Consider the following 24,458-nt stretch of genomic DNA (forward strand, 5'->3'; position numbering starts at 1 on the left):
TACTCCGTGGGCTGTATCACTTTGCCAGATATCGTTACGCTGGAAAGACCTCAGATGGTCGTGGTGGAATGATGTTCACGGTTTAACTGATGCAACATGTCTCATGCTTGATATGCCTGGAATCGGCGCCTCATTATCATTATTTCATGCCTTTCAATGCTATCATATGAGTACACCAGCCCCATCTACCCCCTCCCAACCCCATACTCCCCAATACCCACCCTCACACCCCCCGTCTGAGCCTCCGTCACCTCCCCAAAAGTAACATATCTCCCCCTCTCCCCCTCCGATCCCTCCTTCTTCTCCCCTCCTTGTCCCCTTCCCTTCCACCATCCCCAAACCCCACCCCCGTTCTCAACCTCCTGCCTCCTGCTATAAACCTCCCCCAACTCCGCCCTCACATTCGAATCGCAAAGATAATACACCCACCCAACCAACCCCATCCCGTCACCCCCCGGATTCACCGGCATATACGGGTACCTCACCGCAACTAAATTCCACCCAAGCACCAAAATCATCAACACCAACGTCCCCACCACCGACCAAGCACACGCCTGGTGAGTCTCCCACGTAAGCCAAGGAACAAACGGTATGTTGGACAACAACGGCGGGGTCAGCTTCGACAACACCGTCACAGCCGCCACGGCAGGGACGATAAATGATCTATCCTGGAGGCTGTAAAAGACCCTAGAAGGGGTGAGGGCCTCAAAGACGTGCAGGGGGGGAGGGGTAGTGAAGAAGCGGTTGGATCGTCTGGTGCCGTCTGTCTGGAGAAGGCGGGGGTGGCGGGAGAGGAGGCGGTAGGGTTCTCGGGTTGCTATGTCTGTTGGGAAGTGGTTAGCTATCGGGTTCTAAAGAATAGGAGTAGGTGAGGTACTTACTGAAGAAGTAAGAATCCCAAAACAGCGAGATGATGAAACCCAAACCGGCAAATAAGGCGCGCACACCGAGGTTCTGTGAGTTCATAAAGATCTCAAAGGCCGAGTCGTGAAAGCTTGTGAGCTCGTAATACAAGATCATGATGAGAAAGCCGATGATGGTGAGGAGAAAGAGCACCTGGGCAATGTAGTCTTGTGCTACTGGGTTGAGAGAAAACAGCTTCTTGGTTATAGGAGAAGACACCTCCTCGCTTGTCTTCTTGTCGCTTGTCTTCTTGCTCGCGCCGGGCTGTTTCTGCCCTTCGTTTTGCAGTGTAACAAGGGCCAGATGTGGCCTGTTTGTGTTCGACCGATCCGTCAAGTGCCTCACTGTGCAATACGGACCATACTTTTTCTGTGACGACGACTGTGACGAGGACAGCCCCAGGGATGTCTCGCTGGATGTGGACGTTGCTGTTGGGGAGTGCCTCGGGCTGGGCGGCAGTAGTGGTGCCTGCGCAACTTGACGCAGGGCAAACCTATGGTCGCTCAGTTCCTTGATCATCTTCTCTCTTTCGACGTACTTGTCCGTGATGTTGACTTTGGCCTTGTGGATGGTTTCTCGTGTTGTCTGCTCCGTAAGGAGCGCAGCAACACCAGCAATACTCCTCATATCCGATCCGCAGTTTCTGTGCCAGTTCCACATTGCGAAGATCAAAAAGACAACCACAGCTAGACTTAAACTCAAAAAGACCTGTACAAGCCGACCCGGCGCCCGGAAGATAGCAATTTCCATAAAACAGCCAGCAAAGCTGTCGATTGTACAACCTCCATGGAGCTTAAAGCCAATAGCTTCTGTTGCGAACGAGGCGGTAGCAGAGGAGACAAGAATCAACATCTGCGAGAGCAGCAAACCTGGCTCTCTTGAATGAAACAAGAGACGCCAACTGGTGAAGAAACCCTTGATGCCACCTGTTGTAAGAAACAATGAATCCTCGGCCGATGACCCATCGGAGCGGCGTGACATGGCTTTCAAAGGTAGTAGCGCCTTGACGTGCGAATCGATAATTTGCGCCAGGATAGTGAGCGGTAACGTGATGATGATGGGCAGGAACGATGCCAAAAGATAAGCACCCCATGAAACCGTGTCCAAGGTGGCGGGATTCCCGTCGCTGTCATCGTCCCAGGCGCGAAAAATACCGGTGTCATCTTTGGACCACACTGTGGCCACAGGTCGACCGTTGGAATCTGTAATCGTGACCCCCCAGTCGTATGTTGTGGGCACCTGCGTGGTTACCGTTGCCGTGGGAACCCCGTTAGAATCACGCATAGTGATGGTCTTGGGAACAAGAGGAAATTTGCCCGTCACAGTCCTCAACACTCCTTTATCGTCATACCCAGTGACAGTGGTAAACTTCAGAGTCGCAAAAGCAGTGATCGTTGCGATCGGTGTAGTCCCATGCCCACCTGTCATTGTTCTTGTCCGCAATACCCATCGCCCGCCGTTCACAATGACTGTGGCCGTAGGTTTCCCCTTGTCATCGAAGAGGGTTTTTGGTTGGTTCGCTGAGCTCCCCCCATGTCCGGTGATTGTGGCGGTCGGCCTGCCATTACTGTCTGTCAAGGTCATGACGGTTGTTGTGTATACCGCCGTATCAGCAGGCACCCAAACAGGCGTAGTCACCGTGGTGGTGGGCTTTCCGTCAATATCACTCAGAGTGTAGGTCGAAGGAACATATGACCCCTGGCCCGGTCCTGTCACCACGACATCTTCGTATACGAGCTCAGTGGTTGTGACTGATGGAAGAGGGTTAAACAGAGTAGCAGTAACCGGTCTGGTTTCCACAACATCTGGGGCGACCTTTGCACACGGCCGAGCACCGTGGAATGAAAATTCGTTGTACTCTACCATGATCGATGGATTGAGAGCGCGCATGTCGCGTTGGGCTGTTGCAACCCTTGACCACTCAGACCAACACGAGGGCTCCAGAAAGACGAAGGCAGGGCCGTCGCAAATGATCGTACAGTCCGATTCGGTTGCTTTATCCAGTGGAAAGAAGTTGATACTGCTGATAAACTTTACTGGGGTGCGGACGTATGGTATGTCCCCAGGCCGAGAACTTTTCCAATACGCCACATGCCAGAAGGATAGCCTGATTCGGTATCCCGCTATTTGCCCATACTTGTCCTTGGGCGGCACTCGACGCTGTATTCCATAGGGGCTGGTTCTGTTTGGGCTCAAAGTTCCGTTGGTCGGAACGTGTATGACAGGATATCCGATACGCTCACCGAATTCCATGGCCTCTGTTGGCAAGGCATCCCATCCTAACGTTGCCGTTGACGTTGACGTTGAACTCGACGTTGAGATCAAGATCGGCTCCGGGGTGAACGCTGAGCTGCTGGTGTTTTGCGGGAAGGATGTGAAAACCGGAGGAGCCGTGCTTGTTGCAGAGGGCGTTCCAGTGGACGAGAATCCAGTGGTTGTGGACAACTGGGACGAGTCTTCCTCTGCTCTAGCCTTATAGAGGCGTGGTGCCAGGAAGGGGCCATAGGCTCCGGTACCGTCTTCGTACCCGTACTCATTAAGGACGGGCAATCGGTTTTCCGCGATTGTGATTGTTCGAAAACCATATTCGAGTGCCACAATGAGGCCAATGATGCTAGCACAATGAGTCTTGTTAGCGAACCTTGATCATGAAACTGGAGAAGAGTCACCTACTAGAGACCGATTGCAATCAAGAAAGGAGTTCTGAGGACCAAAGGCTTCGTGTTGCGAAGACCCTCGTCTGGTTGTTGAGACTGAGTATCACTCGATGGCGGCGACCTAGTCTGTAGGGCCTTGAAAGGCGCCTTCAAAATTCTGGACATGGTCGGCTTACAACAAGCACGCCGACTTCCGCGAGATCCAAGACGGTGAGAGAGTCGTGGTCAGGCGTGAAACTCGGGGTCAGGCGGGGGAGAAGCCTTCTCCCTTGTATACCCATGAAGAAGGGAAGCCATCACGTCGATCTGAGTCGTCTGCGGGCCATCTCTAATGCCGTTGCTCAAGACCCTTGCTCATCTGTTCATCAATGCAACGACACTATCGCGTCTCAGCGACCAGAATGAGACCCAAGAGCCGCGAGGTACCGGCATAACCTCTATGCATCCGGCCGGTTAGGGCTACAGTTTTCGGGTCAGTACTAGCCAAGCGTGTGCCGATATTTCTGTTGCTTACCATCTGAGAGGCACAGCCTCGAGATATACACCCATGTATCGTTGCCGTAGTGGCTCGCTTGGGTTGAGTAACCGCTCGGGTAAAAAAAGCTAGTCCAACAGACAAGGTCTAGGTCGGCGTGCAACTGTGACTCCAGACAGCCTTGCAGATTTAGGAAATGATTCTCGGCGCCGACGACTCATCGTCCACCTATGGAATGCTACGCTTGCCGGACGACTAGACGTAGTAAGCTTAGCATAAGGCGCAGCACCAACAAAGGTACCTACTTTAGAGGCAATTCAGACAAAGGTACCGGCATTTGAGGCCGTTGAGAAGAATCAAGAGGTGATAACGTGATGGAGTCTTTGCGCAAGCCTTTGGGGGCCACGGGGGCAAACCTCCACTTCCGTCCTCCCCGCCCCTTGTTTAGCCCCCACACATTCGCGTCCTCGAACGGCCGACCTGAGCACCTTCCTGTTAGAACATTGGGACAAACTTTGTTCATCCATCAAGATCGTGGGAGCAATAGAGTGCTGTCACGTTACCAGGTACCCGAAATGTAACAACTAGATCATGAAATCAATCGATATCCTAAACCGTCCAGAACAGTGTCATAGGCATCATACACATCATCTCAATTTGAGCCTCTCAACCCAGCCATGCAACGCCGAAACATCATTCAACTTCTTACATATCATATCTCTGCCTCCAACCTCCAGTAGCCACCCGCGGGGCATTTAACTTTTCATCCACCACTCTCCCCATTGCCATCCCCTCATCCTCACTCTCCTCCCCATCATCATCGTCAGCCTCGTTGTACCCATGCACGCTTGCCGTTCCCGTATCATTCGCCGAGCCGTTCCACGAACTAGCGACCAGTACCGGCGCATTCGGATGCCATCCCACATCTCTCACAATAGTACTCCAGTCATTCTCGAAGCTATGCAATCTATACCGCCTCGTCCTGAGTCTCGCGTTGCTTCCAGTGGCTGGCTCTGTGGCTTTTTGAACGTCAATGGTCTTCGCGAGTGTGGCGTCCATGTTCCAAATGTATACATGCCCATCTGCACTTCCAGAGTAGACGTATCGACTATCTGTGCTGTTGGGTGGCGAAAAGTGGCATCTGATGAGTGTCCTCTGAACCTTGTGTCCACGGAAAGTCACGACTGAGTTGTCGTGCGGGTGTTGATACCATCGTGAGTCGTCATATTCTTGCCAGCGGTAGTCGAACTGATAATCTGGAGATTGAGTGATGGCCGTTGGATTTGTTGAAAGGAAAGTGGAGGTAGACATTGCTTTGCGCAAGTCCCACAGTTTCATCGACTGGTCTTTACCATTGGAAAGGATGTAACGACCATCCTGCTTGGAGTCGATATAGGTAAGGCCTTCGGTGTGTCCTACAAAGGCCCCGGCTGGGCGGCCATCACCAATGGAACGGGTGTCCCATACTTTAATCGTACTATAGAGACATGGCATCAGTTACCATCTCAAGACTTTCTGTGCAGAAAAGAAGAAAACCTACCAGTCATCTGAGCCGGAGTACAGGATGTGAGGCGAGTTCTTGTCGGCAAAGCAAACGGCGTTCACATCGTCGTTATGCCCATGAACGTGATGTAGTGTTGTGCGTGTTTCGATGTCATACACTACCACGGAGTCGGTATTCGTGCCCGCGACAAGCTGACGCCCATCGCCCGAGAACCTCACGGAGAAGATGGCAAAGCTCCCACCATACCCAGGCTGACTGTACCCTCCGGCAAAGTTAAGTGTGTATGAATCGCCGGTATCCTTCGGGTCGGTGGGAGCAATCGCAACTTCAGGCTGCAACGACGTAAACGCTAGCCAGCGGTTATCAGGGCTGAGGTCGGCATCGGTCATCGTCCATTGACCAAACGGATAGTCGAACGTTTTGTAGTACTTCCAGTCGTAAACATTCGAGGTATCGTATAACCGTACTTTAAAGTCTTTGTTGCAGGTGTAAAAGAAGTTGCCATCGTCGGAGAACTGGCCGCAACAAACGGGATCGTCGTAATGGATAATCATCTCTGGCTTGGATACCGGTATCATCTGTTGCAGCATCATTCCTCGATTCCTCAGCTGCTCAGCCTTGCCGCCCAGACCTAGCTCTCGATCGAGAATTCTCCTCGAGATATCCTTATACCTCCGATCACGGATATCAAACGACCCAAACGCCCCCGACTCCATCAGTTTCCTCCCCTCCTCACTCGGTACCTTGGGAAACCTATCCGGGTCTTGTCTGTTGGTCCGCCGCTGATACATCATCTCATCAACCTCGGCATCATCAAAAATCAAGTCCGTAAGATCATGCCCTCTCAGCAAAGCAAGAATCTGTCGCTGGCTCAACCCAACTGCCCCCGAGGCACCTACAAATCGTCAGCCGGGTCTCATAAATCACCCCCAGTCAACACTCACCATTCCCAACAAGTCTCACAATTCTCCTCAGTAGCTGACCTCCCTCCCTCTCCTCGGCAGTAGCTTGATTATCATCATCTTCTTCTTCTTCATCTTCTTCATCTTCTTCATCTTCTTCATCTTCTTCATCTTCTTCATCTTCTTCATCTTCTTCATCTTCTTCATCTTCTTCATCCTCATCATCCTCATTACCGACCGGAACCTGCTCCAATACAACCTCCAACTCGAGTCCCTCCGCATCGCCGGACGCATGAAGCCGCTCATGTTCTGCCATTTCTTCCCTCAAAATTTCATCATAGTACTCCTGGTCATGTTCCTCTCCGTCTTCGACCCGCTCGCGAGTAGCTTCATGCATCGAATAGGGGACGTAGGAGGTCCAGTCGTCGGAATCCAGCGGGCCGCCATCGTTGGGGTCACCGCGGTAATTGTCGCTACTCATTGTGGTAGACTGAAAAACTGTTGAAACGTCGACGCTGAAAGTCCAAAGTGTTGTTGTATTTCGACCGGTTGAAGCCAGCTGTGGTGAGAGGCAAGTCGATTGATAAGCCACGAGGGGTAGTTCAAATGCGCTTTAACAGATCGCTCTTCAAAAGCAAGAAATATCACTCGTGACAAGCAAACGAGTTATCAAAAGCGCATCATGAAGAAAAGAGCAGAGCAATTGTTTCATTGACTGAATGGATGACACGGGCATGGCACCTCACTTCGCCGCCGTTGTACCAGAGCCACAAGCTATCTCACCCACCCTTCCCGCACCGAACACCAGCCGATATATACTAGTGACGACATTGCTGGGACAAATCGAATGCTGGGCTCTGGGGAGGTCGCTATCATGCGGAGTTTAGCACCGGAATTAACTTGTGAGGGGAATGAATGAGGGGCAATCAATCGGCTGGGTGGGGCGGTGATCGTGCTGACAAAGCACATCTCAACATCACTTTCATCCGAAGATATAATCAACCCTAACCCTTCACTTGAAATCAGAAGGGACAAGTTCACCCAGGTAAATCAACTTTCACCTACTATATATGTCGTATAGAAGATATATTTTATGCGTTTTACACAGCCGGCACTCATCAGAACAACTCTGTCTCAGTATGTCTGTTGCCCCTCTTGACTCACCTGCCGTGCCCCCATAGCATCCAACCCCTTATCGGCATGGCTCCTCTCCTCAGCTGAGAGCTCCCCACATATAATCCAATAAGCTGATGCCACATCTCACACAAACAAAGAATTCCATTGTTCCAAATGGCCGTGTGGTGTAGTGGTAGCATACTTGCTTTGGGAATTTCCTCTCATAAGCTGTTGCAAGTGGTCCCAGGTTCGAGCCCTGGCTCGGCCCCAATGTTTTGCTGTTCATTCATCATTATCATGATACCTTTTTGGTACATCATGAGATTCGACTGCATAACCTCACAACTATGCACAAGAGTAAATGTAAAGGGCCATCCATCACACACACAGCATTCATTCCGATAAAATCAAAGTCTACTATTTTTCATCTCTATCCGAATATTTACTCCCCCAACCACCATATCCCTTCTATCTAATCATCATCCCAATGCCTCCTACTGATAATAATGGGCCTCGCCGGATCCCACGGCCCATAAATCTCATTCTTGTACTTTTGCATCCCAATCAACCACCAACTGCACCCCCCAATCGCAACCGCACTGATCAAACACCCAATCACCATCCCGGCCAGTCCTCTCTTCCATGGCCACGACGTCGCCGGTGCCTCCCCTAATATGATCCCCACTCCACCCCCCGCTCCCAAAACCAACAGCACAGTCAAAAGAAAATGATACCGCCAGCTTCGGTGCCTAGCGTATGATCTGAAAACTGGAAACAGGCCAAACACCTCGATGCTGAAGAGCGTGAGGGAGAAGACTTGGCCTGTGGAGGGAAGGCGGGAGGCAAGGACGGTGGACGCCATGAGAGCGGCGTTGGTTGACAAGGAAGCGACCGGCATTTTCTTGGTTTTGTGCGGGCCAGAGATGTGGGAGGGGGTGCCGCCTGAGTAGTCGAAGAAGAAGATGTTGATTGCTAGGAGCCAAAAGGACATGGCCCAGATGGAATCGGAGGAGGTGGATCGGGTGAGGGACTTGAGGATGGGGGATAAGCCCAGCAAGGTGAAGTAGATGAGGATGGCGGATTTGATGGTTGATACGCGAAGGTACGCGCGTGTGTTGGGGAGGGAGTCTGGGTCGGAGTCGTGGTTTGGACCCCTGGTGCTGGTTGGGGAGTTGGCGCTGTTCTGCGATGTTACCGAGTGAACTGAGGAGACAGAGCGCGAGTGTGAGTGTCCTGGAGTCAGGAGCTTAGGTGCTGTTGAGTTGTGAGAGGTATTATCATGATGCTGGTGAGATGTCGGATTTGGTCGGTGGTTGTATTGGAGGAGATTGGTAGTCGAGCTGGCTGCTGATGGTAGGTTCGAGGTGCTCGATATGCTAGCTGTGCTGATGTTATTCGGCAATGGTTGGTGAAGACTTGGCCCAGGTAAAGAGTCTTGTCGCCGAGGGGGTCGGTATTCTCTGTATATTCGCCCATCCCGCATGCTCCTTGTCATGTCACCGCTTTCGCCAGCACCGGTCTGGTCCTCCTGGGTCATCCACCAATCCCATAGCAGCCAACCGAGAAACGTCGCAAAGCTCCCCCATCCGACTACCGACACGGGGCTCACCCTCTCCTGAAATATGCCCACAAAGCAAACAATGAATATTATGACGGAGCAGACATGCTGCAAGATGACAGTCGAATCGGCGACCAGGGGCCAGAAGTCATACGGCTGCACCCGTGGGTTGCGCTGTAGGTTCTCGAGAAAGGTCGCTTGGTCGGTATAGTTGTCGGGATCTGCAATGCGCTCGTGTTAGGTCAGGAGCAACCACAAGAGAATGGTGTCCAGTATGCGCACATGATTGCTTCACCCATAAGAGCTTCTGGAAGCGCTTCCGCCTTCTACTACGACTCCTGCTCGTGTCATTACGCCTGATGTGCCGTGGCCGCGTATCGAGACCGGTATCGAAGAGGCCAGGCTGTCTGGGTGGTGAAATAGGGGTATATGCGTCCTCGGGGGCCAGATGGGATGGGTCGGCGCGGTGCGACTTGAGGCTCGCTGGGACGGTCGAGGAGCGCACCAGGGCTGGGAAGGGCTTCTCAAAATCGGAGGGAATGGCCGATTGATGGAGGCCCGACGGAGGGGCCATGGGGTGGAGTCACTGCTCTCCCATATGCACAATGATATTGTTGATGAATGCCACAGCAGTGCTAAACATGTAGGGGAGGAATCTGATGTGTTCGCCAGCAGCAAAGCCGCATTGGCAAGTCATTGCACTGGCGTGTGGCAGGCAATAGCTGCCCCTTGGCACCGAGCACGCTAAAAGCTTGGGCCACTTCTTGATTTGTGGGGCTCTCAGGTCCCGCCATCCACCTTCCGTCTTAACCACATCAAACCTCAGGAGAAAGAGTTCAATTCTCTGTCATCACTCAGTCCCTTGCTTGTCGTATTTGCTGGACATGCTGTACACGTACGCATGCTCCCACAGACATGGGTAATCAGGGCGATTTAACATGAGCGACTCCTACGACGCGTAAGCAATGATCATCGTCACCAACATATCTCCAAAAACAGCTGGAGCTTTTCATGGTTCCATTCACTTCAAAGGTTAAGCATGCAACCTTTCCAGGCACAGGACCAGGATCCCGCCTTCGGACCGCCTGTGTAACCCAACAAAAGGCCTGATAACCACCCAAGGTGTACCTCATGCATAAAGGGGTCAGTCAAGCTTTTTCCTGTTCTCCTCCCGAGCGGCATCCGGGCCATGGCGGGCATCGTCAAGCTTTCTAGGAGTTGGCCTCGATCGCTCCAGCCAAAGAGTTCCGCTGTTCTGGATGCGTATTGATGCGGCGAAGATGTAAGTCTTCAGGGGCTGCATATTCATTGCATTTCTCGGCGATGGATATACCCTATTCTAGCTCAACGGCCGTGGATGAGCATAGGAGGCATCCGTTGTCAAAGTGGGCCATCAGCAGCTCAGAAGCTCGTGTTACAGATGCAGACGGGCCTTTTATACAAGTGGCGCCTTGCTTCCAGTTCAGAGCCATTGAAACACCTACTGGGGCAGCTGAAGATGCAGAACTTATTTGTCCCCACGAGGCCAAGACAAAGATCGCATGAACCGCGGCTTGCTGGAGAATCAACACGATGGTCAAACGGCGTCGTTGTGGGTAACTCGTATGATGGGTCGTTGGTCCGGAACGGCGACCGATTATTGAATACGAGATTCTCTGTGTCGCTACGACTTCCCCCCTCCCTTTTCAGCACCCCCCAAGAAAAGGACGAGAAGGACAGGGCTGCCAAGTTGACCTAATCTTTTCCGGCACCTACCGATATGCATGCAACGTGCCGCTCACAGCTTGTCTCAGCACACGCAACTCTCTCGCTCGTCCTCGCCGTCGTCTGGCACATGGCCATTTTCTAGCGTGGGCCGCTCCATGATCGGCTTCGCCGTTTGCCCACCGGTGGCATAATGGTCGCGAAAAAAAAAGATGGGGATCCGTTGGACGCCTTCCCCCACAACGGCCGACTGGCAACAAGTCAGCGCATCATCATATTGTTCCAAGAGGTGGTCACCACAGTATAAATCCGATACACGACAGACTGCCTGCCTTGGACCAGGCGCCAAGAGCAGATTGAGATGCACTGCGGCGCAGTGGTTCGGTTGGTGTAGACCCTCCGGGTGCATAGCGGCGTCTAGCACACGGGGGCCTGTTGGCCTGGTGCGCCCTGCTTATGGACGTCGTCCTATGTGAGCTCGACGCTATCGTGAAATGCCCTGCTTGGTGGTTGCTTCCCGTCTTCATAAAGACCCAACCACCCACACTACCTTCGCGGGGCCAACACGCCGTCCTTTTCAGCTTCTCCGACTTCCCCTCCCGTGTAACGGCGTTTGTAAGCTCAATTTCTGCTCTTCCTCCATTTAGCCTGCTGCATAGCATCTGTACTCGGTGTTTTCTTGTCTTTCAACATATTGCGCTCGGCATATTCAGCTGTCTGGGCCTGCCTCTGCCAATTACCCGGCCTCACTGACTTTCGAATTTCCTCATCGCTGCGCATCATTGCGCCTCGGCAAGCTCCTGCTCCCCTTCCTTTGTTTGGATTATTCCACTACCGCCCCCCTCGGTTTCGAAGCCCGACGTTACTCTTTGTTCTTTGTCGCCGGGGTGCTCCTTAAAAGGACGCAAGAGTGACCAACCCGTGAGTTCTTGGATTTGCCCGAGTTAAATTGTCGCACCTTGGTCGCATATCAAAATGAGGTGGTACATTGTGCTTGGCCTTGCGCATATGGCGACATGCTCGCCTGTGCCTGTTTTGTTGAAGGAACGATTGGAAATCTTCTCGGACGCTGCCAATGGAGTTGTGACTGTCCTCCAGTCCCGGTCGAGCGAGCTCTCCAGTGTTATCTCCGAGAGGAGTCAAGATGGATCTGCGCAAACACCAATAGAAGTCGCTTCACCGCAGTTGCGACCGCTCACAAAACACCGGCCTGCCGCGGAAACATGGGAGGACGAAATGGATGCGCCTGTCGTGACACTGGGCGATGAGGACTTGCTGGAGGTTACCGAGACCGACGTCGATATCACCACCTTTGCGTCGTTCGCCCGACCAGGAATGCCGTGTCATCATGGGAGGCTACTACGCGAAAACAACGATATGCTCATCATCTATCTTGCAACGTCTTTCCTTCTTGTGGTGGTAATGGTGGAGACTTGGGGTAGCTATGTGAGGAGGTAAGTCATAGTTGACAAAGTATGGATGGAAGGGCTTCACTAACGATACATGATAGACAAGAGCAAGGCAATATCAGGTTAGAAGAGAGCCCAATTCGAGAGGTGTGCTCAATCCAGTCAGAAGCTGCTTCGGATGTCCCCAAGGATGTGTCGGATGAGAAGAAAGCCTTGCTGTGAAGATGAGCAGAGCATAGCTCGAAATTAGCCTCGATACCTCTTTTCTGATGGCTATTAGGCCAACCTGAAGCTCGACTGTGTGTCAGCATATCATCAGAACCAACAACGAATGGCCTCAAGACCAACATTCGTGAGGACTTGATAGGGCATGTTCATGTTCCGTTGCCATCGTCTGGCAACCGAGCAGGTGTTGCTTACTTGAATATATCTCGCAAAAAAATTATAATTATCATTAGGCTCCCTCGTGCACTTGCTTACCGAACAATTTGTGCAACAACACTCGAGCACGTGTGCAATTTCCGTATGGTCTCTCAGGAGTGGGCCGATGTGAGCTCCAGAAGGCCTCACTGCAGTCCAACGAGCCGAGCCCAACGTGTTCCGCTTCCATCCCTCACCCGCCTCGAGGAGATCTGAAAGTGCAAGTTACCTATCTCAAAGGGCGATATATTAGACATCCTATGACGTTAAGTGCGGCTTCTACACCCGTGCCAAGGACCATGGAGGCTGAGCCGGCCGCCCCGGGATCCGCCTTTCTCGCATATCGGCGCCGGAAATGCGGGGTTCGGAGGTCCCGACTGATCATACCTACCCCGTGATGCCAAGCATTCCATCGCCAAGCCCTTGCAACTCCATCTTTGAGGCTGTTCGCTGTGATCACAAGCCACATCGGCAAGCGGCTCAAGAGCAAGTCGACACCACTGACTGTATTCATTGCATAAGTCGAGCTCGGGAATGCAGAGTGTGAGAACTAAGATTACCAACGAATACATCGGCGAATAAGACCTCTTGATTATCGTCAGGATGCAGAGAGAGCGGCGTGGTAAATGCCCACTGATGTTTCATGGCTTACGGAACTCTCATGCAGCCCAGCCTCTTCAAACCCAAGCACGAGCGATCCCAGAAGCCCAACACAGCACAAACCCCCCCTCCCTTGATACCCATGCCTTGCCTCAGGCCTTCAGCCTTCCTTTCCCTGATCCTCATCCGTCAGCCGTCCCCCGACCAACATCTTTTTGCTCTTCTTTTCTTTCAGATAAAAAGAATTCAGTTTCCCTCTTCCTGCAGAAAGTCGAGTCCGAAGCTTGCTGCAACCGCGTCACCTGTATCTTACGCCAAGACCAACTCACACTTGGTTCACCCCGCATTTTTGGGTCTCATCCGAACTCCGTGTCGACAAACAGTTTGCCGTGTGAAAGCTCAAACCCGGCATCTCACAGCTGCAAGCCAGCCGCGAGCTTACTTCCAGAAGTAGCAAGACATAATAATGTCTCTGCAGGTTGACGATGGCGGCCGGCGCGCCCGGTCCCGTTCTCCGGGCCGGCGCGCCGATGTGGTGGAAGCATCACCGTACAGCTCTACCGACCGCGGATTCACGCCCTCTACGGTGACGGCATACAGCGAGTATGAACGGCTCTCACAGTGGGGATCTGCCGCCGATGAGGACTTTTACGGCGCGAGACCTCCCTCGGTGGTGAACCTCCAGGGACAGGGTCATATCTATGGTGATCCTCTTGAAGCTGAGTACGGTCGATATAGCGGTAGAAGAGCAGACCGCGACCGGGACTCGGACAGCGACAGCCAGAGACGGAGATATCCTGAGATCAGAACCGCCGAGCCCTCGTCTTCGCCGAGAGACTCCCGCGATTCTTTCGGGAGGGAGTCCGATAAGGAGCGCCGCCGCAGGGAGAAGAAGGATAAGCTCCAGGATGATCTCGCCTATGGGAAGCTGCCGGGGCAATCCAAATATGATGCTCCTGTCCCCCAGTCCATCCCGATCCCGATCCCCAACCCTTCTGCCTCGGCACCATCGTTCAACTACGCCCAGCCGAGGCCTTACGAGTATGGTTCCGTCTCCAAGACAGACCGCTACGGCACCTCGCTCGAACCTACCCCTCGCCCCGGCCGTTCCCCCTCTCCCGGCCCATCATCCCCCTTGAAATCCGCCATGAAGCGAACCTCTTCCCCTCTGCCCCCAACGAATCGCATGTCAACCCTGTCGGTCCACAGCCCCCACCACTCCCTCTCCCTCTCCTCCGCCCCCCCTTCCCCGCTATTGGAAGCCTACCACGGAACGTACCAATCCATGTCACCCATGCCCTCCCCCCTGCTCATGCCCTCCTCTCCCGGACATCATATCCTCGAAGCGCTCTCCCCCCTCGGTTCAGACTCTGAATCCGAACAGAAGAAGAAACGACGCGCGAGGTTCCACGACCCGGTCGACGACGCTGCCAGGCTGGCAAAAGCCCTAAAGGGCGACCGCCGCCCTCCCGAAACAGAACCCCTCATCGAAATCCTGCCTGGCATGTCCCACGAGCAAATCATGGAGCTGCGCCAGGAATACAAGCGCCTTGTCAAAACCGGCACGGAAAGAAAGGGAGTCAACATTGCGAAACATATCCGTGCCAGGCTCAAGGATGAGGATCCCAACTTGATGAAGGCGTGTTACGCTACTGCGCTCGGCAGGTGGGAGAGCGAGAGTTACTGGGCTAATTTTTGGTACCATGGGGACAAGACGCGGAGGGAGTTGCTGATTGAGAGTTTGATGGGGAGGTCAAACGAGGAGATTAGGCTGATCAAGGATGGGTTTAGTGACAAGAAGTATGGGAATTCTCTCACGAGGGCGATGAGGACGGAGCTGAGGGAGGACAAGTTTAAGAAGGCGGTGCTGATGGTGCTGGAGGGGGGGAGGCAGGAGGATGTTTGGGATGGTAGGGAGAGGAGGTGGAGGATTGATGCGGATTTGGTGGAGCAGGATGTTAAGGAGTTGTACAAGGCTGTCAAGAGCGAGAAGGGCGGGGAGAGTAAGATGTTGGAGATTGTGGTGGGGAGGGGGGAGGAGCATTTGAGGGAGGTGATGAGGGTTTATAGGGAAGTTAGTAGGGGAGGGAACTTTGCCAAGGATGCGCTGAAGAAGAGTGGGAATTTGGTGGTAAGTTCTCTCTAGTCCTGCAAGTTTTGAGCATGATGTTGACGCGTGACGAATATAGGGCGAGGTTCTAGCGCATATCCTCAACGGGGTGATCAACAAGCCCATGAGAGACGCCATGTTGCTCCAGCACGCGCTCAAGGCGTCCAAGAAGGACGAGCTGAGAAAGGAGCTGTTGATTTCGCGGTTGGTGAGGTATCACTGGGATGCCAATCACATGCAGCAGGTGAAGCGGGCGTTTAGGGAACAGTATGGTCAGGATCTGAGCGAGGCTGTAAAGGAGGGCACCAAGGATGAATGGGGTGCATTCTGCAGGGCGTTGTGCATCACACGTATGCCTGATGCGGAAAAGGTTATTGCTAGGGTCGATATTCATCGGAAGTGAGAGAGACGTGATGAGCTGCTGAATGCAGGATGATAAGGTTGGTTGAGATCACGTTGGAGATGATGGTTTTCTACGTTTGGTTGTATATTTCCTTGCTATACCATTTATCCTCTTTTCTTCTTTACAGAAATCGCTTCCTTCATTCTCATCTTATACCATTGGAATTTGCTTTGAAGATTTGCCTGGATTTCATTCGATTTACTTTTGCTACATAGCATTCTCAATACATCCCCATACTATTAGCCAAGGTGTTCAAATCCCTTACCTTCAAAATAGCGCCATAGATATTCACACTTCATCACACAAAACACACAGAAAAAAGATATTTATCTTCCGACATGTAGTCGGCTTTGCTAAAAATGACAAGGGTGAGATTCGAACTCACGCCCCTTTCGAGACCACGGAACTTGTTTGCTTTCCTCAAGAGAAGTATCCAAGTGTGGATTAAGGGAAGATCCTTAACGTGGCGCCTTAGACCGCTCGGCCACCTTGCCTGTTTTTTTCTGATGTTTGCCGAGGGCCGGAAGAGGCATTTTTGCACAGGGCGTAGTGGTTGTGGTGGATATGGGTGATCGTGGTGAGGGTTTGGCTGGGGTAGCCCTTGCTGTATGGGTTGTGGGTTGAGTGAAGCCGATGGAAAGCCGATAGCGTGCAGACTCAGCCTCGACACGACCGAGGGTTCTGTAGGTACAGAAAACCGTTGAATGTACCTAGGGTAGCTAGGGATGAGTGTAGAAAGATCCTGTCGTAGATCTCCCCCAGAAAATGTTTGGCTGGCTTGATATTGGGAGCTGAGAGTAGGCGGTGAGGAAGGATAGGCAAAGCAACCTAATAGTGAGGCGGATGAGATTTCTAAAGAATGGCACGTGGAGTTTTGTCTCATGGGGAGCATACTGTGATCGGTATGGAGGATGTTGGATCTCGCTTCTCCCTGCTTCGTGGAAGCGAAGGCGCAGTTTGATGGCTGGGTGAGAGACTGACTGAACCAGCAAAGAGGCCCTCAGGCTGGAACGACTCTGCAATTGGACGTTTCCCGGGGAAGTATATGAGGTCGGCATTTGTTATAAATAACATAGCACAGCAGTAGAGTGGACATGTACATGTATGACCCCAGATAAGCGTGTTTCTGCCAAGAGACGGCAGGCGGGAGCCATGGGAATCTTACTCGCATGTTTCCTTGGCGAAACTGTCTCTCCGATGATAGATGTCATTGTTGCCATGGATTTTGGCGATGTCGAAACTCGCTGTCTCGGGCTTGCCGAACGGTGTTGAAAGATGCAGTTCAGATGGCCGATGCTTGGCTTTACCTGTGGGTCCGGCATTGTTTGTGCCAAGCATTACCGGCTAACGCCCACCAAGACGGGATGACGTCAAGCCTATGCGAAAAAGAATTTGGCGCGTCGGCGCCAGCTCCGAGGATCATGACGGCTCGTAATTTGCTTTGTATTCGAAGGTAGCGAAAAACTTTCTACATATGTGCGCTTGACTCTACGATAATCTATCCTGCACTATACTTCCAACACGATCTACAATTCGGCAGCTCAAATAAATAGGCGGTGTCTTCTCACGTTCGCTGGTTCGCTCTTCAGGGATGGTCACGCCACGAGAATGATGTTTCTCCACTCGATACAGCTTCGAGGCTCGGTAAAGTCTCGCTCGCTCTTCGGCATAAGTTCAAGTTCTATCGATGGGCCAAATCCTGCTCTTTTCAACACGGCGATGAGGATGTGGGAGAAGTCGAAGATCTTTGCCTGATGCCATGTTGCACAGATATACGCTTCACATCATGAATCGCTATCAGTGCCCATAGCGGCAACAGCTAAGACTTTCGTTGTAAGACAACCGTTGTTCCATCAGTATCTCAAACACTCGGATGTGCCAACCGGAGAATACCATTCTCAACGTTTCACAGCGCCGGCAATCATGTTTGGGACCCTGAAGGGCTGACTCATGCTGTACGCTCGCACTTAAGTGCGAAGTGAACAGTTGCCAGCCACATCGATCGGCAGGTTCTGTTCCCATCTCAGGGTATCTCCTGAGCAGATTACCCCTCACCTTACGAGTCTCTTCTTTACCATTATCCAAAATCACTCAGGTTCATGACACCAATCACGAAGGAGCAAATGGTGTTGCTGGTCCAACTTAGTGTCCTGTAGTGCAGTCCCACAGGCCCTCGTATCGCGCAGATTAGTACTGAACCCCGATCTTAGTTTGCCGTTTCCCCGGTCATCTTCTACAAAAGACAATCAAGCAATTGCCAAGGCCCGTCAACTCATCCCTTGGGCCTGGAGATGCAAGGACATCATGCTCAAGGGGGACAATGCAATATCGACAAGGCTGTGGCGTCCCGCGCCCTGGGCCAGGATCCGGGGACGGGGACCAGAGATATCGCGACATTGTTATCGTTGTCTCTGGTTTAAGGTGGGTACCCTACCCAACTGTTGCAATGCCGAGATTCAGGAAGGCACGGGTGAGGCCAAGACGAAACAAGACTTGGTGATATCTACCAGCTTCGGTGGCTACATTACCGAGTGACCGCCTTATGGTGAGCGTCAGCAACTGCAACGCTGTCCCCTAATAACGGCGAACAGGAGAACCCCTGGGCGGTGTGAATAGTCTGTCTTAGTCTGACCAACGAAAACGGAAGATGCCGTGCTACCCTGCTATATTGCCTCCTTCCGATACAGGTATCCCACAAGGCTAAGGATGCGGCCGAGGAATGTGACGATGCTGGACAGGCCAATGACAGGTAACGACCCCAGTTTAAGGTAGCCAGCGCTCTCGAAATAGTAGGCTGCCTAGGTCCTGCTTTGCTGAAGCTGAGCTCTTCGCCATGATCCTTCAAGGCGATGCTCGAGCTATGAGTTTGCCGATACATCTGGGCACTTTCATACGGGGACGGACTCTAACAAAGGGGACAGCAGGATCTGTATCCAGAGGACTTCCCAGTGGGCCCATAAGCATATCCAAGGTGTGTCTCGATAAGGGGCATCACCGATCTGATGAGTGACTGATAATTGGGCTGTTTTTACTTGAGAAATACTTTTTTTGATGGCTTGGTCAGCCAGGCTCAACTCTGTTATTTGGTAACAACATTGTTCCAGTCGGGATTCGGCGAGAGTTGGGCTGTCAACACCGATCCGACTGCTTCTCGCGCGATTAACAGGGCCCTGGTGCTTGCAAAAGAAGCAGGACGTCTGGTGGACGGGTTTCGGATCTTCTAGGCTTCTTCCATAGCTTTCAGATGCATCGTGACAAGTCGGGATGAAACAGCCAAGCGGTTGATTGGATCGAGTCAAGAACAAGCCCCTCGTCCGCCATGTGGGAAAAAGCACACAATATCTTCCGTTAAGGGCTCGGAGGTCGGCCTTTGGCACACACGAGCTCCGGGAGGACGACATGGAAAGGCCCCACCAGTACCGAGCCAGTGAAACAGAGAAACCCCCACTAGGGCAAGCCACTCACAATTCGAATTCGAGAAGCACAGCAGCACATCACCAACCCAACATCACCAACAATCGTCATGAACACCACAAGAGGCATGTCAGACGCACAAAGGGCAATTGAGCTGCAAATCTGCTCAGACACAGCGACAAGTACCGCCGGCGACACATTTCGACAAGAGTATTTGAATTCTTTCTCTCAAATGATGTATCGACACTACTTCCCAGTTCGGTCGGCTCTCGGTTGCGAGAACGCCCTGATCGGAAACATCCCGTATTGTCTCCGACCTTGATCATCCTGGTCTTTTCTGACCGCGAGCAAGCACCTCAGACTTCTCCACGTTGGGATCTCCCTTGTCGCCCTGCTTTTCCACTTTCTTCCAATTTCTGGTCTTGGTTAATGGTTTCCCTTTTTCTTTTTTTTTTCTTTTTTGTTTTTTTTTGCGTCGATTTGAGCACATCCTGACGAATCGAGCCTCACACGGCAGCGGATCAAATTCCCCTGGCCGCAACGGAGTAATCATGTTGAGATGCAGCAGAGAGAAGATCGACGCAGGAGCCAGAGGCGTAGTGCGGCCGCAGAGGTTCTTTTTGAAGGCCAACAAAGTTGTTGCTGCACGTCATGAAGAATCTTTTGGCTGGCCCTAACGAGGTGTCCACAGTCTTTTCTACTTGGGAAAAGCATCATGAAGTTTGCGCGCTCTCGGGGATAACTAAGAGACCGACTGTTGAGGCCGTTTAAACACCGTCCAATACCACATTAAATCCCCCCCCACACACACACCACCACCAATACGCAAAATCGAACGCCGCAAAGTGATTCATTCATACAGACAAGGTACTGTACGAACGGTATGATTCCATCCAGAAGAGGTGTTGGACCCGGCGCGTGGGCTTTGCCGGGTACACACACTCAACGAGTACATGAGACCTGCAGACATCGCCTCGCGACAAGAAGTACTTGTGCTCCCAACCCCAGTCCCCAGTCTCGAGTCCCCATGTCCCTCATGCCCCTGTCGGTCCCCTTGAACCCTGTCAGCATACCTGATGTACCCGTCATCCATGTCATCCATGTCAGTTCACTCACAGCTAAGAGAGGGCCGCGCAGCCCTTCATCTTTATGTACATTAATAATCCCCTGCTCTCTCCTGCTTCCCTCTGCTGTACTGCTTATGCACCCACTCCCCCCTCGTTCTCGAACACTGGTCTTGGCCTCATCCGTGCAAACCACCCCGATCTCATATATTATTTCTTCATCCCACCCCCCTTCCAGAACTAGCTCACCATTATAAGACCTCATCTTGCCACCATCGTCTTAACACCTTCTCGGTTCTAGAAGACACGAACTTTAACTTGACAGCTTGACAGCTTGACAACCAAGTTTACGGACGACATCAAGCTATTGCCACACAATACCTACACACTCGGCATACAATACAATGGACGGCTTACCAACACCACCCAACGAGGACTTCCTCGGTCACAAGAGACACCACACCATCTCCAAGTCAGTCAAGGCCGTTCACAGGACATCAAAACGCACCAGCTATCACGGCCACCCGCCTTCGCCTGTCCATGACACCCACTCATCACACAGCGGAGATGCCAGACATAAGAGAGTGTGGAAGGCCTGCGAGAGGTGCAGAATGAAGAAGACCAAGGTTGGTTTCAACTACCTACCAACCTGATCTCTCTTCAGCTATCTGACTAACCACTTTTCAGTGCGACGGAGAGTTCCCCTGCAAGAGGTGTAAGGACGACGGCCTTGTCTGCACAGCTGGAGTTCGCAAGAAGACCGAGTACAAGCAACTACCGCGCGGATACGCAGAGGTGCTCGAGAACACGCAGTTTGCCCTCATTGCCACGGTACACAAGCTTTATGCTATGGTCCGAAACCACCAGACATGGGATCTCGGCGAGCCAGATCTCAACGACAGAGGCCAGCCGGTGATTCACAATATTGCGTCCAAACTGGGGTGTATACGACCCAGCGGGGACATGGACCTGCCTCCTCATGCTGTTTTCCCCGAAGACGAAGCCGGCCTCACGGAACTTGCCAGACAACTCGAGGAGCAACAGAGGAGAGAAGCCATCGCCGCCCCATTATCCAGCAACGGCACCACCACTTCTATCCCCCACAGCCACCACAGGAGACAAAACACGATCGACTCGCGAACTGACGACCGGGCCAGCTCGTCCTCCCCCGAACTCGACCACTCGGACTTTGAGGCCAGCATGGACAACTACCGAAAAGCGACCTTTGGCACCACCACGGGAGCAACCTCAGCGATCACCATGTCACCCGCCAGCCTGTCCTATCACGACTTTGACATGTCCGGCTGCCCTACGCCTTCGGTGGACGGCAGGTTCCCACCGCACACGACGCAGTCACCTACCTCAGCGGGGAGCATTCCCACCAGTCTGAACTGGCTCAACGCAGCAAGGACTTCTTCTACGGCTGTGATGGACGCGCTGGAGTTTACCTCGCAGCCTGCGGCGCACTACGGGGGGTATACGTTGGACATGGACATGCTTAATCAGAATCTGCTAGAGTCCGCGTTTGGAGTTGGAAGTGGGGTGGGGATGAAGGGGTTGGCTTGTGCGGCGAATCCGGATGTCACGCTTTTGGGGGGAATGGGGGACACGATGATGTACGGGGGGGTGTATGGGGGGGATGATGGGTTGAGGATGTGAGTGAGATTGTGGGGAGTGGTGACGGGACTTTTTTTTTTTTTTGGGGGGGGGGGGGGGGGGGGGGGGGGATTTTCGGATGTCATGGGGGTCAGTCAGGACAAAGGTACAGACTCAAGAGAAGAGAATGCAGATTATCGGGTTTCGGTACACGGGTTGAATGGGTTTTTCCATCCATCTAAACTTTTTTTGTGAGGGAAGCGGTGGTGCGGCGGGACCGGGGACGGAGACGGGGAGAACCGTTTAGTTTTGGTGTGGATGCATGTATGTGTGTGTATGTGTGTGCCTGTCAGGGGGGTGTAGGATGTGTGAGGCTGCGGCGAGGGGGGGTGTTGAGCGGCGGGTTTTTGGGTTTGGCTTACCGTTTCTTTTTTTTTCCTTCTCTACACGGGAGGGACATATGCAGCTGTTCGGGTTACCTTGTTTAGAACGTTCGTTTCTGTTGTTTACATATTTATCCTTTTTTTTATTTTATTGGGATTGGATGGGATAGGTAGGATGGAGTTCACTTGGCGCCTTGTGGGTGGGGGTTAGGTAGGGGAGGAGGTATGGTTTGGGTACAAAGGGTTTTAGACAACACAACAATACTCTTTTTCTTTAATTGTTTTTTTCTCTCATTGGAGCCGCTTGTCTTTCTGTTCGGGGTGTGTGTACGTTTGCTGATGGATGGTGGGACAAGTTGAGGGTTCATTTTTATTACGTTGCAGGGGCTTTTTCGGTCGGAGAGGGCAGGGCTGAGTGTTGGGACTGGTACCGAGGGGGTTGTGATAGTGAATTGAACGATGAATGATGATTACCACGCTTATCCCACTGTATCTTGTGAAGTCAATATCATCACCGAAGTGTTTCAAGATGAACGTGTGGAGGTATCTACTCGGGTACGTACGAACTGGGGGGGTGGTAAGGCACTTGATTTGCTCCCCCATCTCATCCCGTCCCGTCTTGTGGAATCCTTCTAGAAGAAAAACCTTCCCCGGTTCCTTACCTACGGTTCATTCCCAGCCACGTTGTACGCTCGGTCGGTTAATCATCCACGTTTCTCTTTTCCACCCGCTCCGGTTCAGTCCACTAGGCTTCATCCTACCCTAATTGCTTTGTTGCTTAGCGGCGGGGGGGGAATGGAATGCCCACGCTAGAAGACCGGCGACCCCTTCTAGAAGGAGGTTAAAAAGCCACTTGAATAAGGCCGAAGCCACTCAGCGGCGGATGTTTCCAGACGAAGGAGGATTGCAGTGTATAAGGCTCAGGTGAAGCCAAGGTATTGGTCTTCAGGTTGGGGTGATCGTCGGAATGTCTCACTCCGCCTCTTGTTTTCTGTTGTGAACGCAGGCGTTGACTGTTGTGCACCGTCGTCTGCCTTGCTTGTACGCTTTGGTGGGCTGGTAAAGGAACAGAAGGACTCGGTTAATTTAGATTACACGCATCACAGGGGCATGACAGGATTCCGGGTAGGCACTGGACTATTGTTTCTTTTGGTAACCTAGGTAGGTACGTACCGTGAAGACGAAAGAGACGGGTTGAGATGAAAATGCAGAAAACACCCCGATGGACATTACATAATTTTGATGATGCTGAAGGGCTTTTTTTGTCTGGGATGTTTTCAGGTTTATTTTTTTTAATAATTTTTTTTCCTTGCCCAGATCCTTCGTCACATCCCTTCGAATGGCATGCGTACGGCAACGGCGCGATTGTAGATCCCCGAGCGCCCTTTCCATCACACTGAAGAAAGGTACGCAGATGCTTCGGTGGTATCCCGCGTCCTTGAGGGAAGTGATCGTCTTTTTTCTATGTGCCTACATATCTAATCACTGACGATGTAGGCTTTTACATCCGCCCGTCATGTTCCACGTCTCCCACGCAGTTACATTGTTCTATCCCTGATCTAGATCCCCCTCCCCCACGGGCATGTCATGGCATACCACACACTGTTGACTGACGCATCAACTCTGGGAAAAGATCGACGCTGTCAGATAAGGCACGTAGATGTTTGTTGTTCGCCCCTGATGCAGATTCAGTTGTAATGGTTGACGGGAGGAGCTAATGTCGATATCTCCTCAGGGCTTCTTCGGGAGAGAACCAAGATAGGTTGCCAAATCTGACAAGGGTGGAGGTGCTGGTGGTGCGTGTAGATTAGGCACGTTGAATCACGTTCCTTCTGACGACCTGCAGGACCTGCATGTGTTGTTGTTTATCTATCTATCTAGGGAGTTGGTTTTACCAAATTAGGGGACTCCGACTGGATCTGATAAATGTTGGTGGGCTGGCTTTTGATAGGAACGGCTACTGGAGGTTGGAAGATGAGTGAGATCCTACATCCTACATTCGGTAGACCTACGGCAGAGGAGGGAGATATCTTACGAGAGAAAGAGCTGGTAGTCCTTCTGTTCGGGTATTGAGAGGGTGGGTACAAGGGCAAAAAAGGAACATGTGGTGGTAGCTGGTGTTCGTAGGAGCGGTTCCACTATCGATGATACAACGCAAGGGTTGGTGATCAATGGTCAGATTGACGAGATAGTTTAGGAGCTTTGCTCTGTAGATCAAGGGTCCATTGGTGGAGGCCTTC

The 24,458-nt window shown here is 52.2% G+C and overlaps 6 protein-coding genes and 2 non-coding genes across 8 annotated transcripts; 5 read left to right on the top strand and 3 right to left on the bottom strand.

Moving 5' to 3' along the window:
- Positions 1-185: 185 nt before the first annotated feature.
- QC762_117490 (uncharacterized protein) lies at positions 186-3,725 on the bottom strand (the record flags this gene model as incomplete). The annotated part of the gene is made up of 4 exons (XM_062886179.1): positions 186-823; positions 882-1,101; positions 1,138-3,517; positions 3,577-3,725. 4 exons carry the CDS (start codon positions 3,723-3,725, stop codon positions 186-188), a joined length of 3,387 nt encoding a protein of 1,128 aa, XP_062749235.1.
- A 1,015-nt stretch (positions 3,726-4,740) lies between these two features.
- QC762_117500 (uncharacterized protein) lies at positions 4,741-6,922 on the bottom strand (the record flags this gene model as incomplete). The annotated part of the gene is made up of 3 exons (XM_062886180.1): positions 4,741-5,512; positions 5,576-6,434; positions 6,484-6,922. The coding sequence occupies 3 exons, from the start codon at positions 6,920-6,922 to the stop codon at positions 4,741-4,743; spliced, it is 2,070 nt and encodes a 689-aa protein (XP_062749236.1).
- An 811-nt stretch (positions 6,923-7,733) lies between these two features.
- On the top strand, positions 7,734-7,825 carry QC762_0017240. Its single transcript has one exon. It is a non-coding gene; the product is annotated as a tRNA-Pro (tRNA).
- Positions 7,826-7,954: 129 nt separating this feature from the next.
- Positions 7,955-9,931, bottom strand: GPI2 (glycosylphosphatidylinositol anchor biosynthesis). Its single transcript, XM_062886181.1, has 2 exons — positions 9,398-9,931; positions 7,955-9,336 (listed from the first exon to the last, which is right to left on the bottom strand). The coding sequence occupies exons 1-2, from the start codon at positions 9,687-9,689 to the stop codon at positions 8,030-8,032; spliced, it is 1,599 nt and encodes a 532-aa protein (XP_062749237.1). The 5' UTR covers positions 9,690-9,931; the 3' UTR covers positions 7,955-8,029.
- Positions 9,932-9,952: 21 nt separating this feature from the next.
- Positions 9,953-12,450, top strand: QC762_117520 (uncharacterized protein; the record flags this gene model as incomplete). The annotated part of the gene is made up of 2 exons (XM_062886182.1): positions 9,953-12,273; positions 12,330-12,450. Exons 1-2 carry the CDS (start codon positions 11,795-11,797, stop codon positions 12,448-12,450), a joined length of 600 nt encoding a protein of 199 aa, XP_062749238.1. The 5' UTR covers positions 9,953-11,794.
- A 1,264-nt stretch (positions 12,451-13,714) lies between these two features.
- On the top strand, positions 13,715-16,098 carry QC762_117530 (uncharacterized protein; the record flags this gene model as incomplete). The annotated part of the gene is made up of 2 exons (XM_062886183.1): positions 13,715-15,379; positions 15,438-16,098. The coding sequence occupies 2 exons, from the start codon at positions 13,715-13,717 to the stop codon at positions 15,759-15,761; spliced, it is 1,989 nt and encodes a 662-aa protein (XP_062749239.1). The 3' UTR covers positions 15,762-16,098.
- Positions 16,099-16,121: 23 nt separating this feature from the next.
- Positions 16,122-16,255, top strand: QC762_0017280. The gene has a single exon. It is a non-coding gene; the product is annotated as a tRNA-Leu (tRNA).
- A 2,794-nt stretch (positions 16,256-19,049) lies between these two features.
- FCR1 (Fluconazole resistance protein 1) lies at positions 19,050-22,090 on the top strand (the record flags this gene model as incomplete). The annotated part of the gene is made up of 4 exons (XM_062886184.1): positions 19,050-19,478; positions 19,528-20,865; positions 20,927-21,803; positions 21,978-22,090. Exons 2-4 carry the CDS (start codon positions 20,644-20,646, stop codon positions 22,088-22,090), a joined length of 1,212 nt encoding a protein of 403 aa, XP_062749240.1. The 5' UTR covers positions 19,050-19,478; positions 19,528-20,643.
- Between the last annotated feature and the right edge of the window lie 2,368 nt (positions 22,091-24,458).

This window comes from Podospora pseudocomata, assembly GCF_035222375.1.
Source record: "Podospora pseudocomata strain CBS 415.72m chromosome 1 map unlocalized CBS415.72m_1, whole genome shotgun sequence".
Classification (NCBI taxonomy): Eukaryota; Fungi; Ascomycota; class Sordariomycetes; order Sordariales; family Podosporaceae; genus Podospora; species Podospora pseudocomata.